The 16,495-nt window shown below is 49.1% G+C and overlaps 5 protein-coding genes across 7 annotated transcripts; 4 read left to right on the top strand and 1 right to left on the bottom strand.

Moving 5' to 3' along the window:
* The first annotated feature begins 4,218 nt into the window (after positions 1 to 4,218).
* Positions 4,219 to 6,747, top strand: LOC9661219 (F-box protein SKIP8). Of its 2 annotated transcripts, XM_002988825.2 has the most exons (7): positions 4,219 to 4,790; positions 4,855 to 5,051; positions 5,214 to 5,866; positions 5,934 to 5,970; positions 6,038 to 6,074; positions 6,140 to 6,240; positions 6,313 to 6,747. In XM_002988825.2, the coding sequence occupies exons 1-3, from the start codon at positions 4,320 to 4,322 to the stop codon at positions 5,467 to 5,469; spliced, it is 924 nt and encodes a 307-aa protein (XP_002988871.2). In that variant the 5' UTR covers positions 4,219 to 4,319; the 3' UTR covers positions 5,470 to 5,866; positions 5,934 to 5,970; positions 6,038 to 6,074; positions 6,140 to 6,240; positions 6,313 to 6,747. The 2 variants fall into 2 exon arrangements, with proteins under 2 accessions (XP_002988871.2, XP_024518442.1); XM_024662674.1 differs by lacking the exons at positions 5,934 to 5,970; positions 6,038 to 6,074; positions 6,140 to 6,240; positions 6,313 to 6,747 and having other exon boundaries at positions 4,855 to 5,035; positions 5,214 to 5,316.
* Positions 6,748 to 9,418: 2,671 nt separating this feature from the next.
* On the top strand, positions 9,419 to 10,374 carry LOC9661431 (uncharacterized protein At3g03773). The gene is made up of 6 exons (XM_002988824.2): positions 9,419 to 9,453; positions 9,509 to 9,689; positions 9,797 to 9,965; positions 10,049 to 10,089; positions 10,156 to 10,207; positions 10,264 to 10,374. The coding sequence occupies exons 1-6, from the start codon at positions 9,437 to 9,439 to the stop codon at positions 10,290 to 10,292; spliced, it is 489 nt and encodes a 162-aa protein (XP_002988870.2). The 5' UTR covers positions 9,419 to 9,436; the 3' UTR covers positions 10,293 to 10,374.
* A 25-nt stretch (positions 10,375 to 10,399) lies between these two features.
* Positions 10,400 to 12,379, top strand: LOC112341829 (pentatricopeptide repeat-containing protein At4g02750-like). Its single transcript, XM_024662640.1, has one exon. It carries the CDS (start codon positions 10,400 to 10,402, stop codon positions 12,377 to 12,379), a length of 1,980 nt encoding a protein of 659 aa, XP_024518408.1.
* Positions 12,380 to 12,400: 21 nt separating this feature from the next.
* LOC9661217 lies at positions 12,401 to 14,686 on the top strand. Of its 2 annotated transcripts, none has more exons than XM_024662622.1 (2): positions 12,401 to 14,322; positions 14,373 to 14,686. In XM_024662622.1, exon 1 carries the CDS (start codon positions 12,508 to 12,510, stop codon positions 14,149 to 14,151), a length of 1,644 nt encoding a protein of 547 aa, XP_024518390.1. In that variant the 5' UTR covers positions 12,401 to 12,507; the 3' UTR covers positions 14,152 to 14,322; positions 14,373 to 14,686. The 2 variants fall into 2 exon arrangements, with proteins under 2 accessions (XP_024518390.1, XP_002988869.1); XM_002988823.2 differs by having other exon boundaries at positions 14,369 to 14,686.
* On the bottom strand, positions 14,324 to 15,931 carry LOC9661430 (NADPH-dependent aldo-keto reductase, chloroplastic). The gene is made up of 5 exons (XM_024662639.1): positions 15,815 to 15,931; positions 15,576 to 15,757; positions 15,275 to 15,515; positions 15,033 to 15,212; positions 14,324 to 14,963 (listed from the first exon to the last, which is right to left on the bottom strand). The coding sequence occupies exons 1-5, from the start codon at positions 15,929 to 15,931 to the stop codon at positions 14,733 to 14,735; spliced, it is 951 nt and encodes a 316-aa protein (XP_024518407.1). The 3' UTR covers positions 14,324 to 14,732.
* Between the last annotated feature and the right edge of the window lie 564 nt (positions 15,932 to 16,495).

Genomic DNA, 16,495 nt, shown 5'->3' with positions numbered 1-16,495 from the left:
ATTAGAAGATATGCTACAGTCTTTTGTGGGAAACTTGACTCGACAGGGAGTATGGGAGAAATACTTGCCTTTACTTCAGTTTGCTCACAATAGCGCTCATCAATTGGCTATTGGCATGTCTCCTTTTATGGCGATGTATGGCTATGAGCCTAGGTCTCTTGTGAGTTTGAATTTGGCTTTGGCTCGGGTTCTTCATGCTTGTGATTTCCTGGAGGATATGCAAGACAAGCTTGAGTTGGCAAAATTGAACATGAGGCAAGCTCAAGAATGAGACAAAAGATTGGTTGATGAGCATCGTCGTCATCAAGAGTACAAAGTTGGTGACAAGGTTTTCCTTAAGCTATCAGATGCACAACGGTCTCTAAAAGGAGGTGGCAGTGCTAAGTTGTCTCCACGGTATTGTGGACCTTGGACAATTTTACAGCGTGTAGGGGATCTTGCATACACTTTGGACTTGCCAGTTAGTTTGAAGATTCATCCAACGTTCCATATGAGCAAGCTTAAAGCGTGTTTGCACTCTGGTGATATCGTGGATCAGTCCATCATCCAGGTTCTAGAGATTGATGCAGAGAAGGCTGGTCCGGCCAATATTCTTGCTCAAAGATTGGTGAAAACACGCCGGAAAACAACTAGGGAGTTGTTAGTTCAGTGGAATGGTTATTCCATGGACGAAGCTACATGGGAAACTGAGGATGACGTGAAGAGAGTGTTTCTGAGTTTTGGTTATGACTTGGATGACATTCCTGAGGAAGGGGAGAATTGAGTTCTATAGCCGTATTGATATATGATTTGAGCCATTTGTTCTATTCTCATTCTCTTGTTTCCATGACTGTATTGTCATGTGAGAAAGCCGTATTGCTTTCTTTCTTTCGTGGCCATTTGTCACAATGTTGGTGTTGCCGTTTGCACATCTTTTCTCCATGGCCGTATTGCCTTGGACTCCCTTCATGTGAGGCTTGTTTAGCTTCTCGAGGCTGCCGTATATGGCTGGGTCATGAGGGAGGGGAAAATGACACGAACCACAGGAATATTCTAAGAATATTCCATGGCATGTGGGATTTAAGGCTGTAATGCCTTAAGGGTTGGGAGGTTGGCCTAGGGTTTTCTCTCTTGTTCGTTTCAGAGAGAGTGAGAACAAGCAAACACCTGAACAGAGATTATTTTGTAGTCTGGAAGTTTAGAGCTTTTGGCCGATCGGCCTCCAGCGTGGCAGGACAGTGTGGTGGTCGATATGTATGCCGTCTCCGACTCGCTGGATTCCAAGGATGGCCTTCTGGACGGCCGTGATCTTCCCACGTGCATAGCACTCTACCAGCATTTCTTCACCGACCACCCCGACACCGTGATGTCGCATCGCCATCGTTTCTCGAAGATGGGAGAACATGCTCAAATCTCTTCCCACCTGCCAAACTTGGTGTTGTTGTTCATGGCTGCCTCGCCGTGGCTCCACTTATGCCCAGCGAGGGACTCCCGAGATCTGGAAGGAAAGCCAACGGGTGGCTTACTTCTCCAATGTCGGGGCTCCGAGCAATTCATCGATACACAATTTTGTAAATGTTTTAATAATCAAATTATAATGTGGCATGATTACATAGCATTTCTCTCTCTCTCTCTCTCTCTCTCTCTCTCTCTTACTTCCAATCACTTTAACTTGGACCAAAGCCTCTTTTATAGGAGGGTCTTTTCTTGGTCTTTTCCTAGTCTTTTCCTTTGCGTCCAATGCTAACCAGTGTGTAAGTATCTCTCCTTTTGCTTTCTAGATTGGTGGATGTTGGGATACCCTCTTCTCTAAGGGGTTTTAGGTTCTTCTCTGGAATGGAAATGCTGGTGAACCCAAGCAGTAGCAGCAGCACCAGCTAGATTGGAAGCGCTCTTTTTTTTGCTCTCAAGGGGCAGCAACAATGATCATATGGAGGTTTCTATGAATTTGTGGAGCTCAGTGATACTATTAGCTCTGGCATTATGGAATATGGGCATGCTCTTCATCTTTGCACAACATGGAGCTAGTAACTATTGCTACATAGTCTTCTCCTCTTGGATTATCCTTAGTCTTATTTTTACAACGGATGCCTTGCAAGTTTTCAAGCACGCTCTTACCAGAACTTCACAGGTGGATAGGCGATGATCCTTGCTCAGTTTTGTCATCACGGAGAGGAATTAAATGTGGTGGAGATAGCCAAGCCATGCCATTGTCTCACTGTTCAAATTCTTTTTCTCTTCCAAAAGAACAAATAATGGTAAAAAAATGTTTCTAAACTCCAAGACGTCAAAGAAGTGCCGGTCAAAAGCTGAGAAAGACCATAGTCGTTGGACAAACAGATGTAGATAAGAGTGGAAAGAGAGAAATGCTATGTAATCATCCACATCATTGCCAACTAGGTGAAAAGAGATTAAAATAGGATGGTGTTTAATGGGAGGTGCTTTTGGTGCCTTTTTAGTCAATCTCATATTTCAGTCTCATTTAATTTAAATTTTTATATAAATATCTCTTATTCTATTTTATCTTTGATAGGTTTTAGCTTGTTGGAGCAAACTTGCACCACACAGTTTTTTTGTACTTTACAAATCTATTTACTTTGAGGGTTTGACAACTAAGATGTTTATAAGATCTTAACTCATAAAGTATTATATTTTTGTGTCAAATTTCTAGAGTACAACTTCATCAATTATGCAAATGTTTAATTTGGATGGCTGTTGGGGTTTGGTTATTCTGAGGTAGAAAGGTACAAGAATAAATATTTAATAGGAAAAAGAATGAAACAGAGGAAAAGTAATGAAAATTAGTGATATGGTGCTAACAGTAAAAAATTTCATAGGTAGAAACAATTAAGAAGAGATATGTAAAAAGGTTGATCTGGGTTATATCTTAATTGAGGATGATCTTACTAGCAAACAATTTTGGCTCATTTAGTGTTGCAAATTAACTTATAATTTGAAGAAAGTTTTAACAATGGTTGTAACATTTTTTGGAAGGTACATATATTTTTTACCTAAGTAAGATTCAGGGTGACAACATATATAAATTATTTAATACTAAATTAGTTCACTATGTTTATTATTGAGTAGTAAAAGTTCAAATGACTTTATTAGTTTCAAATAGTAGTATTTGAACTTAAACAATCTCAACTATATGCAAATTTTAATTATTAAGATTGAATAGAAGAGTATTTTTTTTTGTTGTTTTATATTTAGTAATGAGGAGATAAATTGGCACAAATCTGAATACTAAAACTAAATACTTAATAATTTTAGTAAAATAAATAAATAACATACTTTATAAATCTATACTTGAGTTTTATTGTAAAGAAGTATCCATTGATTTTTATTTAGACTTTTGTAATATAAATTTTTAAGAGAATTTGAATATTTCAAAAACTTCTTAAGTACTACTAACTTTTTGTTAAGACTAATTTCATTTTTTGACATTCTATTTTTACAACATTATCAAATTAAGAATACTATAAATTTGATATTAAACTAATGAATTTAACTTGATAGAAATATTAATTTTCTCTACAATATCTAGTAAGATAAGTATAAATAGTTGAATATAAAATATAAACTAGAAAATATATACCTTTATATTCACAAGTTTAATGCTCTAAAATACAATACTTCATAGTTAAAAATATTTGGAAAAAGTAAATATATAAAAATACATAAATTCTTGGGAATGTTTACTTTATGAAGTTTTTCAATCCTCACCAATTGTTTTGCTTGCAAATCCATCAACTAATGAAATTGGTTCAGGAGTCAAATAAGTACACATAAATTAATATTAATAACTAAATATTTAAAATTAGTTGGAAAAAGTTAGTGCTTACCACACTAATGACTAATTTTTAGTTACAAAAAGTAATACTTTTTCTAAATTTTGATTTGCATAAAGTGGACTTTAAATGTTATTTTAAATATCTATAGTTGTAGTAAATTTTATTTTCGAAAAAAACACAATAGATAACATTGTATCAGTTGTAGTTTTCACCTTATATCTTAATACATAAAATAAAAATTTAAAATTAACTTTAAATTTAAATAAACTTTAATTTTGTTATTTAAAGGTATAAATTAAAATTAGTTTGTGTTTGATATTGAAGATCACATAAAGTTTTTTAAAATAAATTAAATTGCAGAAACTATTTAATTTCAGTATAAAATGCACCTATCTTTTCTAGAATAGAAAGGAGTGTATCGGTTCGAATCCTGGATCATCAAACCCTAAAGAGAAGATGGCTTGCCGCTCCCGATTCTCCTCTAGCGGCACCAGCTCAATCTTTCTCCACGGGTAAGCAAGGACAAAGAGGGAGCCAAAAAGGGAAATGGCGCCACTGCGGTCTCTCCGTGCCCGAGGTAGAGCCTTCTTCTTCCTCCTCCTTGTCATCCGCGCTTCGTCCAGCAGCAGCCCTACTTCTTCTTCCTCCTCCCACTCACAAATGGAGGAGGCGGTTTGGCACGCTCTCAGCCTCTTGCTCTTGCTCCTTGGCTGCGCATGCGGCGCCCTGGCGATCAGATGGCACTCGCTGATTTGCTGCTCCTCCTCCTCCGCCAAGAAAATGCCCTGCTCCGCCAAATTCGTATTGCCGCTCAAGCCCAGCGACGCCGCCACCAAGGTGGCGGCGAACATCACCGCCAAGGCCGAGTTGTCCATGATGGAGCAGCTTGTGCCCGAGATCACTCACCACGTCCTGAGCTACCTGGATTTCAAGAGCTTGTGCTGCATGTCCATGACCAATGTGGCCATGAGGAAGGCCGCCAACGACGAGAGCGCCTGGAAGTCCCTCTATCACAAGGTTTTCTCTTGTAAGCTTTGCTCTCGAGAGTTTTGATAGCGTTTCTCTGGTGTGGCCTTGGCAGGATTGGAATCCCGAGCAGCAAAACATCGTCCCTCCGCACGGCTGGAAGGCCTACTACGCCGTAACCAAGGCCGTCGCGGAAGCCAACCGGGCTTTCTACAACAAGTTCAAGGCAAAGTCCCTGCGAGGGATGGGGCAAATTTGGCTCCACGCGGATTACGTGAAGTGTATCCATCCTGGTGGTGAGCTTATATCAGGGTACAGTATCCCAGCGTTTCTCGAGAAAAAAAACAGAAAGGCCAAAGGAAAAAAAAAAAAAAAAAACCAGTTTTTCTTTCGTTTGGTTTCTCGTTTTCGCTAGTGTTTTTCTTGTTTTGCTTTTCACCTTGGGTTTTCACTCGTGCGTTTTGATGGTTCCAGGTTTGATGCGGTGATGGAGAACTGGCGCTTGGTGTTCAACTGGAGCCAAAGGTACGATTTCGAGCTCCAGGATGTCAAAGTCCGTGTGAGTGGTGACATGGCCTGGGTGACGAGCAAAGCTTTTGTAAATGCGTCTGTGGAGCCTCTCTTGTCTACAAATTGTTACGAGCGCCACGGCCAGCAGTGGTATGTGGTGCATCACCATTGCTCCCCGCAGCTTGACTTTGCTTTCCCTGACTACGGTATGTTTAGCTAGCTGAGGTGGTGCTAAGTATTTTTCTCCCTCCCGTCACAATGAAAGGTGTATATATTGTGAGATCCAGGCAGCCCAGAAAAAGAAGGAAAAAAAAAAAAAAAACAAGCCTTTTTTTCCCTCTCGTGTTTTCAGTCTGTCATGCTATTTTTTCAATGCCATGCTTTGCGAGAGTTTAGTTTCACTCTCGTCATACGTCCTTGGTGAAACCAAAGCTACGATGGATGGTAAGGGAGCTCCTCCGTCTTCTTCTTACTTCCAGAAGCTGCGATTGAATTTATCAATTATTTTGATGAATGGTAAGTGTTTTCCAGGACTTATTTGAGATCATCACCATGACGAGCTCCTTTTTGTACTGCCATAAGTTGCGATCTGAATCGATCAATAGCTTCAGTGGATGGTAAGCGTTTTCCAGGATTCATTTGAGATTATCACCCTGACGAGCTCCTCTTTCTTTTTACTTCCAGAAGCTGCGATTGAATCGATCAATAGCTTCAGTGGATGGTAAGTGTTTTCCAGGATTTATTGAGATCATCACCATGACGAGCTCCTCCTTTTTTTTTCCTTCCAGAAGCTGCAATTGAATCGATCAATAGCTTTAGTGGATGGTAAGTGTTTTCCAGGATTTATTCGTGATCGTCACCATGACGAGCTCCTCTTTTTTTACTTCCAGAAGCTGCGCGATAGATGCAATACAAGCCGATCCTCAAATCTGGGAGTGGCTTTGCGATTCCACCACCACCAGTGACGACGAGTCCTTACAAGACAGTTAAGGTACTTTTTTTTTCCTTTCTTTCTGTCATGGGACGAGGAGAGATCTAATGCGAGCTAGTTTTTATTATCCAGGCCAGTAAGCAGCGAATGCGTGAGTGCCAGATTTAACAGAGCTTTGGCATTGTTTTTACGAGGCCATGCTGCTCACGCTGATGGAATGGAAAATCCTAAAAACTCTTATTCCAGGTAAGTAGTTGCTCTGTGCAAAATGAAGGAGATGCTTACAAAAGAGTTTGGCTTTTGGCACATTTACTAGCCATAACCCCAGCTTTGGCAAATTTATTAGCAATAAAATGACAAGCCTTTGGAAGCTCACAAGCAAAATGCCAACTTTCCCAACCGGGCTACCCAACAACAGCGAGACATTTGCATATTTGCGGTAAGAAATTAAAACTGGTGACAAAGGGATGAGATCCTGCAACGCAGCCAGCCAGTGCTCAAATGATTCTCTTTGGTTTTTTTTCTTTATCTTTTTTCTTCGAGGAATTTCAAGTTTTTTTCCTCCAAGTTTGTGCTTGTTTGGATCTTTGTAAACTTGGAGGAACCAAGTGAGAGTTAACATGATCGATCCATTTGGATCACTGAAAAGTATGAGCCTAGAATGCTAACAACGATTCAAACACATCTTTGGAAAAGAATGCTGCTTGCTTTTGCTTGACTGCTGGCCGGACTGCATGGAGGAACTTTGGTGTCAGAAGATCGGACATGGATGATCCGCCGCCACCGCCCCCAGCGGCTTGCAATCGTGCTCGCACTGGAGCTGCGTCGCGCCGGGCATGCTGCTCCAGCACGGCGATAGATCCCAGCAGCTGGGGCCTCCAAACAACTGGCTCGTGGGATCGCCAAAGAATCCCAGCGCCGCCGCTGGATGATGCTCCAGGGGATCCATGGAGTCGGCAGTGCAAAGGAACGGGAGGAGCGTCGCGGAGGAGTCGGCGACGCTGGCGGCGGTCGTGGCGGCGCTGGGGACGTCTGGCGGCGGCGGTGGCGGCTGGTCGGGCCAATCCAAGTTGAGCGGGAGCGAATCAGACCGCGCAAAATCCAGCAGTGTGGAGATCTCCTCGTCCGTATAGGTGACTGAGGCGGTGGCGGCGGCGGCGGCGACAGGGGTGGCGGTGGCCCCCTCGGAGCCGACAGTTATGGTCGACAAGCCGTCCTCGTTCTTCGCGACTGCCAAGAACAGAGGAATAGAAACTTCGCGTAAAAACAAATCTAAAACACAGAGAAGAAATGAGATGAGATTCACTCACGGATTGGAGGTTGCTCCACCGAGACCGATTGATCATCCCAGTGGTGCCGCTGCTGCTGCTGGAGGTGATTCCCGGTGATGGATTCCTCGCTGTAAACGCAGCACTGTGGCGGCGGCGGCGAGGCTGCCAGGATCTCGTCCCCCCATTTCTGGAACTGATCGTCCATTGGATCCGGTTCCTCGCGGCAGTTATCGTCCACGTCATCGATCCCGCCCTCGTCCGGCGGCGTGAAGATCATCAACTCGCGCTGCTGCCTGGCCGCCAGGAGCTTCGCGTGATCGTCAGCCGAATTGTCGGCCGCCGCCGCCATTCCGCGCTGCGCCACCGAGCAATGCTCGTCCTGGATGAGATGATCCTGGTGGTGATGGTTCGCCAGGAACATGAGTGGATCATTGCCGGCGGAGGCGGAGTTGCTGCCGCTGCCATCCATCATCCTGGCCTCCTGGAGCAGCGCCTCGAGGAGCATTGATCCGGCGGCACTGGCGGTGGTGGTGGCGGCGGTGCCGCTTGCGGTGGTGTTGGATCCCAGGCTCGAGTACATGGGCGATGGATCCAAGGCGCCTCCAGTGGCGCCGGACAACTGGTCGGCCAGGCAGCGCTGCTGGGCCGGCATTTGCTGGTGTTGGTGGTGGTGGCCGATAAACATCTTTGCCGGCGACGAGGCTTGGTCGAATCCCTTGTGGGGATACTCGCCGCCATAGCCGTGGTGGTAGAAGAGCTCCAGGCCGTGGTTCCCGGACTCGCGGAGCCGCTTGGAGGAGGCCCGGCGGAGGATGATCGGGCTGCCGCCACTCCCCACGCCGCCACCGCCGTGGTTGCTGGCGGCGCCCAGGTGATGGATGTACTGCTGGTGATCGAATTGCTGCTGCTGCTGCTGGAAATTGCCGATGCCGCCATGGAGATTCGCCAGGTTGACGTGCGAGCGAAGCTTGCTCGCGGCGGCTGTCGGGCTAGCGGTGGCAGCGGCGTGATCGTCGGAGGGGTTGTCCCCCGCCGCCGCGGAGTGATCGGCGAAGATGCTGCTGGCGGCGTAGCCGGGAGCGTCCGGCGGAGGCGTGGATGCGGTCGCCACCACCATGCTGTGGACGTCCGAGGGATAGACGGGCAGCCCCGCGCGAAGTCGCCGCTTGATCCTCGTGTTCCAGTAGTTCTTGATCTCGTTGTCCGTGCGCCCGGGAAGCTGGAGGAAGAAACAGGGGATGCGGTGAGATGGATCGCGCAATGCGGGTAGCGATCGGGACGATCAGGCAAGCAGAATTGGAGAGGATTTTCAAGGCAGGATAGGAGAATTGGAGAAGAAAATGGAGGGTCAAGCACAAAAGAGGAGAATTCCAGGGAAATTGAGATGGCAGGATGGAAGAATTGGAGGAGATCAACCAGAGGAGGAAGATGGATCCATACCTGGGCGGCCATGCGAGCCCATTTGTTGCCGAGCTTGGCGTGGAGCTCGATGATGAGGCGCTCCTCGTCGGGGGTGAAGGCGCCCTTCTTGAGGTTGGGGCGGAGGTGATTGGCCCAGCGGAGGCGGCAGCTCTTGCCGCAGCGCGAGAGGCCCGAGTGCTTCTGGACGTTGTTCCAATTGCCCTCGCCGTGCTTGCTCACGTAGGCCACCAGGATCGCGTCCTCTGCCGACGTCCACGGTCCCTTCTTGAGCGCCGCCGCCGCCGCCGCCACTGCTGCTGCCGCCGCCGCTGATGAGGATGACGATGAAACCGCTTCCATCCCGCGCGGAGGTCCAAGAAAGGTCCCCCTTCCAGCCCCACTTCCCCGGTGTACATACCCCCCGCGCGCGCGCTCCACGTGGCATCAGACGTGGACATCTCCACGTGGTCATCCACCTGGACGACCCAAATGTCGGATGTATCATCCCTTTTCCCTGAGGGCGAATAATTTACTTTTTCGCCTGTTTGAAAATATGCTGTTTCCCTCCAAAACGTTAGGGCTTTATGGGTCGCGCAGTGAGGTAGGGCTATGGTTTTGTGATCGATCGAGCGATGGACTCTCTCCTCCTGGCCCAGGCATCCCGAGATTGTATGGGCGCAGCGCTCCGACAAGCTCTTCCTCACCGTGGAGCTGCCCGATGCCGTGGATCCCAGCGTCGAGCTCCAGCCGGATGGGAGATTTGTGTTCCGCGCCGCCGCCGCTGATTCCGCCCCCTACGAGGCGAGCCTGGAGCTGTATGGAAGCGTTAGTGTAGAGGTTTGCTCGTTTCTTCTTTTGTTTATGCCTCGATTGATTGGTCTTTCTTGTGCGTGGCTTTGCTCATGAGTTTGATTTGATTTTCGTGACTGGATTTGATATCTCAGGAGAGCAAAGTCAATGTTGGATCCAGACACACTCTTTGCATCATCCACAAGCAAGAACAGGGGTGGTGGAAGCGGCTGCTCAAGTCGGAGGGGAAAATGCCTCCTTACGTGAAGGTGGACTGGAACAAGTGGATTGATGAAGACGAAGAAGCTGACTCCAAGGGCCACGGTATTTGTTTATTCCTTCTCTTCTTCATTCGTGACGATAGAGCTGATTTCCTTGACTTTTTCTCTTGTGTTTCCGATGGCTAGACACATTCAGTCTCGCCCGCAAGGGAGCTTCCTCTTCCTCGGTATGTAATTCTCTCGTTCGTGAATCCATTGCTATACTCAACGCTTTTCCTTTTGTCACAAACCAGGATCACCATTTCAACACCGAAGCTGATGGCGAGGATGAAGAAGGGATGCTTTGTAAGTCTCTAAGCTCTTGCTGTGCTGCTAATGAATGACTTATCTATCTTGTCCAGATCTTCCAGAACTAGAAAAGGAGGCCTAGCGACTTGTGACTACGTATATGAGTCGAGACTGTCATCGTTTGCAGCTAAGTTCTTTCGTTTAAAAACTTGGAACTTCTCCAGGGTCTGGCCTTTTCGAGCATGACTGATGAAGAGGATGAGCAACAGGAGCGATTGCATCCAGCTGATGCAGTCTTGCAGCTCTCTGTCCGGTGCCAAGCAAATCCATGCCCGGCTTCAGAAGATCGCCCCGTCGAGCGACACCATGCTGTGGAACATGTTGGTCCAGCTCTACGGCCGATGCGGCAGCGTCCTCCTCGCCCGCCAAAGCTTCGACCACATTGCTTCCAAAGATTCCGTGTCGTGGAGCACCCTGGTATCGGCATATGCCCGAAACGGGCATCTCGAGGAGGCCAAGGAAACTTTCGACAAGATGCCCGAGAAGAACACGGTTGCGTGGACTGCCATGCTGGCGGCATTCGCCCAGCACGGCCACGTGGACAGCGCCCGGGCGCTGTTTGATTCCATGCCCGTCCAGGATCTGGTGACATGGAATGCCATGCTGGCGGCATATGCCCAAAACGGGTATCTGGAGAAAGCACTGGAGCTCTTTAGTGCCATGCCGTTGTGGAATCTAGTGTCGTGCAACACGATGCTGGCAGCATATTGGCAAAACGGGCATCTAGACCTGGCAAAGAATCTGTTTGAGGAGATGTTGGACCACAACTTGGTGTCGTGGAACACGATGCTAGCGGCGTATTCACAGAATGGGCATTTGGAAGATGCTAAGCATCTCTTTGATGCAATGCCGCTGCTGGACCTTGTTTCATGGAACACAGTGCTCTCGGCTTATTTCCAGAATGGCTATTCAGAAGAAGGATTGGCGATATTTGATTTGATGCCCGAGTGGAACATCATCTCTGAGAATGCCGTGCTCGCTTCACACGCACAGAGTGGCGATTTAGACGCAGCAAAGCGAGTGTTTGACTCGATGCGCCAGAGGAATCTTGTCTCATGGAACTCGATGCTCTCGGCTTATGCTAACAGGAGCAAAGTTGACGAAGCTAAGAAAGCTTTCGATTCAATGCCACAGAGGAATCTTGTGTCTTGGAACGCGATACTCTCTGCTAATGCCCAAAACGGGCGTTTGCAGGATGCCAAAGATTTGTATGTAGAGACTCCTCTCGTGAATTCAGTATCTCGCAATGCAATTCTTTCTGTACATACGCAATGTGGGGATTTAGAGCAGGCCAGATACCTGTACGAAAGCACGCCGTACCAGGACATGGTATCGTCCATCGTTATGGTTGCAGCATATGCCGCTAGCGGGTATTTGGAAGAATCCAAGCGCTTGTTTGAATCTATGCCGGTACAAAATCTGGTGTCAACTACCGCGCTGTTGACCGCATATTCCCAGAACGGGCATCTTGACGTGGCCGAGCAGCTCTTCTACGATATGCCACACAGGAACCTCGTGACGTGGAATTCCATGCTCTCGGCATATTCCCAGAACGGGCATTTTAAGCAAACAGCGAAGTTCTTTGATGCGCTGCCAGAGAGGGACGTGGTGTCGTGGAGTGCAATCCTGGCCGCCCACTCCCACAACCGGCAGTCATCCCAGGCGTTGGATGCGTTTGGTGTGATGAAGACCGAGGAATATCCCGACCCTTCATGCTTTGTGTCGGTGCTTGTTGCTTGTAGCCATGGGGGCAAAGCTTCTCTAGGGAGGAATCTATTCTCCTCCATGATTGTAGACTATGCCCTAACTCCCTCAAGGCAGCATTTTTGCTGCATGGTAGATCTCTTGAGCAGATCCGGGCATCTGGAAGATGCCGAGATCCTCATCACGGAGATGCCCTGCGCTCCCACTGGCCCCGAGTGGAGATGCCTTCTCTCGGCATCTCGCGGATCCAACGGCGGGGATGACCCAGGGAGTGTGGCGTCGCGCGTCATGAGCTTGGACGGGGAAGATTCCGCGGCATATGTCCTGCTTGCCAGCACATACTCCAACAAGCAAAAGAAGGAAATGGCCGCCGCCGAGATTCGAGCACGGGACCTCTGCCAAGGCGACGAACGTTTTCTTCCTTGTCCGGCATTAAAAGTGACACCGCCTCCTTCGAAAGAATAAGAGCGCCACTTTGTGTTCGTCCCATTCTTTCTTCGTCTTGCTGGCTCTGGCGCGCTAGGGTTTGTCCGATCCTATCGCGAGCGGCGAATTCTGTGCGTCACAGGTAGGCTGCATTGGCCGGCGCGACGATGAAATCCGGAAATGCGGCGCCGGAATCGCTCCGGCAGCGCGCCGCGCGAGCGATCGGCAACGCCTTGTTCGGCCTCTTCGTCGCCGTGGTGCTGCTGCTCACCGTCTTCGCCGTCACGTACCAGCCGCCGGATCCGTGGCTCGACACCGCCGCCAGCGCCGTCCGGATGAAGCAGCTCTTCAACAAGGTCGTGGACAACGCCACGTTTCAGACGGCAGGATCGATCTTCCTGACTGGCGAGGACGCCCTTGCACCGGCGAATTCCAGAGCCGGGGGCTCGATCTCCATCGAGGACGCCCAGGACGCGGCCGAAAAGGCCCTGGAGGCTACCAGGGGGCTCAATAATGGCGGCAAGGATCGTGGGTGCGTGGAAAGCGACATTGTTGTGAATTGCTCGGATCCGGGGGTGCTAGCCGCGATCGAGAAGGTCAACTTGGAGAAGTTCCCGGAGATCGACGCTTTCGAGTACAGAGTCCCCGTCCAGGGAGGGGATGAGAGGAGCTGCGATGTGGCGTGGAAGTACCGGCCGAGGAGGGAGAGATCCAAGAGGATGTACAGGGACTACCGGCGCTACACTCTAGTGCTGGAGCCCTCTTGCGAGTATCAAGTGACCGACGTGGGGGACTGGCACTCTGGGAGGAATGCGCGGCTCCAGAGGTTTCACGGGATCAATGCCTTCAACGATTCCATCTCGTCTCGTGGCGATGATGATTCTTCGAGCGTCGGAAGGTTCTTGTACTACACTCGAGGAGGGGATCATTGCAAGGGGATGAAGCAATTCATGTGGAGCTTCCTCTGCGCGCTCGGAGAAGCTCAGTACTTGAACCGGACGCTGGTTGTCGATCTGGGCTTTTGTCTCTCGGGGAAGGATAACTTTCCTGGCCGAGGTGACGAGCCCGGGAAAGACTTGAGGTTCTACATTGATTTCGATCACCTCCGGGAGTCGACCTCGGTGATCGAGCTCAAGGAATTCTCCAAGTTGAACAAGAAGCACAAGCTCGGCAAGATTCGCAAGAGGGTGATCTCGGACAATGTGAAAGTGAGTCCGATGGAGCTCAGGGACGAGACGAGCACGACCGTCGAGAGGAGCTTCCGGGAGAGCAGCGAACCGGACAACTATTGGTATCGCGTTTGCGAGGGGGAGACCGAGAAGGTGATCCAGCGGCCCTGGCATATGATCTGGAAATCCAAGAGACTCATGAATATCGTCAACACGATTTGCGGCAAGCTGGAGTGGGACTTCGATGCCGTACGAGTCGAGAGAGGTGAGAAGGCTGCGAACAGGCAACTTTGGCCTAACCTCGACAAGGATACCTCGGCCGAGGCGGTGTTGAGCAAGCTCTCGGGAAGGATTGATGCTCAACGCTACGTTTACATATCGACCAACGAGAGAAGTCCCGGTTTCTTCCACAAGCTGAAGGAGAAGTATGAAGTGTCGGTGCTGGACGACTACAAGGATCTCTGGGGGCCTGGCAGCGAGTGGTATAACGAGACCATGGCCTTGACGAGGGGAAAGCCGGTGGAGTTCGACGGCTACATGAGAGACGCCGTGGACTCGGAGATGTTTCTCAGAGGGAAGAAGCGTATCGAAACTTTCGGCGATCTTACCAGCGACTGCAAGGACGGGATCAACACATGCTAAGCTGCTGCTGCTGCTGGTTTGATGGATTCCATCTTCGTTTATTCCTTTCTCTCTTAGAATAATCCTTCGGATCCATTGCTGCTTGCAGTAGCAGCGGTGGAAAGGAAAGAAAGAAAATCAAAGTCGCCGGCCAGTGTAGTACTTGCTCATTCTTCCCGGAGAGAGACAGAGGTGGGCTCTCAGGTTCTTTGCATTGAAAAAACTCGTAATTTTCCAGCCAGGCCACCACGGCAGTAGCAACAGCAACCACCGCCGCATTGAATCCGTGAAAAGAAAGATGGGCCCGGAAATGAAGAGCCCGAGTGACTGCCCGCTCAAGGAAGGTGAGGTAAAAGGTGAGGTGAGTGAGGTCCACTGCTGCTTGTCTGCAAGCTCATTAAAAAAGCCTGGAGTTCTTCGCATTTTTGTGGTAGTATGTTTGATGTGATTGGCGTGTTGTCGGTGAATAAGTGCGTCCCGTTCCAGTCCAGAGATGGAGAGATCCATTGTTTCGTTTCACGTGTTGGTTTGTCGCTGAATTCGATTCCTTTGCTTCCGTGCCTGTCACGCTCACGGGATTGTACTCTTCGCGGAGTTTGGAGTTAGATCTCGTCGTCCCATAGCTCTTGGACCGTCTTGTACGGGCTGGTGGTGGAGTTGCAAAGCCACTCCCATGCTGCTAGTCTCCTTTGCGGCACGGTGGACTCGATCGTCTCGAGGTCCTCGGGAAGCAAGTCGAAGTCGAAGCTTTGAATGTTCTCACGCAGTCGCTGTGGATTGTAGCTCTTGACGACGGCGCCGACGCCGATCTGCGTGAGCCACCGAAGCACGATCTGTGCAGCAAAAGATAGCCGAGAAGAGAAGTGGAGTTTCGTCCTGGACGAGCAGAAAGCTTGTAGTACCTGGGCAGGAGATTTGTGGTGCTTTGCTGCGAGCTCCAGGACGACGGGATCCTCGAGCACGGATTTGGATCCCCAGACTTTGCCGAGGCCCCCGAGAGGTGACCATGCAAAGACCTGGACGTCGTGAGCTCTACAGAAGTCTCTAAGTTTCTTTTGCTGCCAAATGGGATGGAGCTCCACCTTGCGAGAAAAGATTTCTTGGTTAGTTTTCCTTGAGATCCATGGACTTTTCCTTTTGTTACCTGGTTTGCGGCCGGAGGGATTCGAGCGTATTCGAGCAAGTCTCCCAGTTTCTTGGAGCTAAAGTTGCTAACACCGATGGCTTTCGCGAGTCCTTTGTCGAAACAATCCTCCATTGCCTTCCAGGTGCCTGGAATGTCCAGAGGAAGAATTTCGTGTTCCGTGGGTGGAAAACGAGCTCCTTTTGTAAGCTTGACAGGCGCGTGTATCAAAAACAAGTCCACGAATTCCACCCGTAGAGCACTGGAGAAAGAGAAGATTTAGTCCGCAATCTACCAAGAAAAGATGAAAGATTGTCCTAGCCTGAGGCTCTTCTTCAATGCCGGAAGAACATCTTGCGGGTCATGGTCGTCGGATCTCAGCTTCGTCGTCAGGAAAACCTCCTCCCTCGTCACCAATCCGGCATCGAAAGCGATCGCGAGCGCCTCGCCGATCGCTGTCTCGGTGCCATAGCCGGCAGCAGTGTCAAAGTGTCGATAGCCAAGCTGTTCGAGGTCCCAAAATTTGTGGGAACAAACGGCGAACAAAGAAGTCGAGCAAACCTTGATTGCGCTAAGAACCGCCTCCTTGATTTCTGCTGCGCTGGTGAAAGTCCCACTTCCAAATCCGACAGCGGGAGCGCGCGCCCCCGTCCTCAGCTGGAAAACTGGGGCCTCCATTTTGGCCAAGAGCCCTAGAATGCCAGTGATTTAAGCGGTACCATTGATTCGAGGCAATATGAGCCGTCCGATCCGGTCGCGCATCAGCAATGTCATGGCGCATTCTTGTTGCCCTCGTCCGCCCGTGGCAGATTTTGACAATGGCGACGATACCAACGACAAGAGTGGTGCTAGGATGATCGGACGTATAGAAGTACTTTGGTGAAATCGCAAAAAATGCTAGAATTTCAGCGTGTTTCTTGATATGCTCTTTTGGACGAAGGAGCTCGCTGTTTTCATCCGCAGAAGCTGTGAAGTCGCCGTGGCGGCGGCTGAGAGAAATCGAAGAGTGCCAAGAGAAGCTTACTGACGTCCTGGTATGTGCTTGATTTCCAACTTAGCTGCTTTAAGCCGGCTGGGATCAAGCACTTGGCCGAAGTAACACGATACTGCAGCGCGTGTGTTGCGTACCCCTTTGCAGCGAAGGAGAGGCGGTTTGCTCTGGTGATGAATGAATCTTTTGACAATGATGGAATTCAAGAGACGCAACCCAATTGCCTCGAACTAAGACGTTTCTAATAATTT

Source organism: Selaginella moellendorffii, unplaced genomic scaffold, assembly GCF_000143415.4.
Source record: "Selaginella moellendorffii unplaced genomic scaffold, v1.0 SELMOscaffold_91, whole genome shotgun sequence".
Lineage (NCBI taxonomy): Eukaryota > Viridiplantae > Streptophyta > Lycopodiopsida > Selaginellales > Selaginellaceae > Selaginella > Selaginella moellendorffii.
This window is presented reverse-complemented; position numbering and strand designations above follow the sequence as displayed.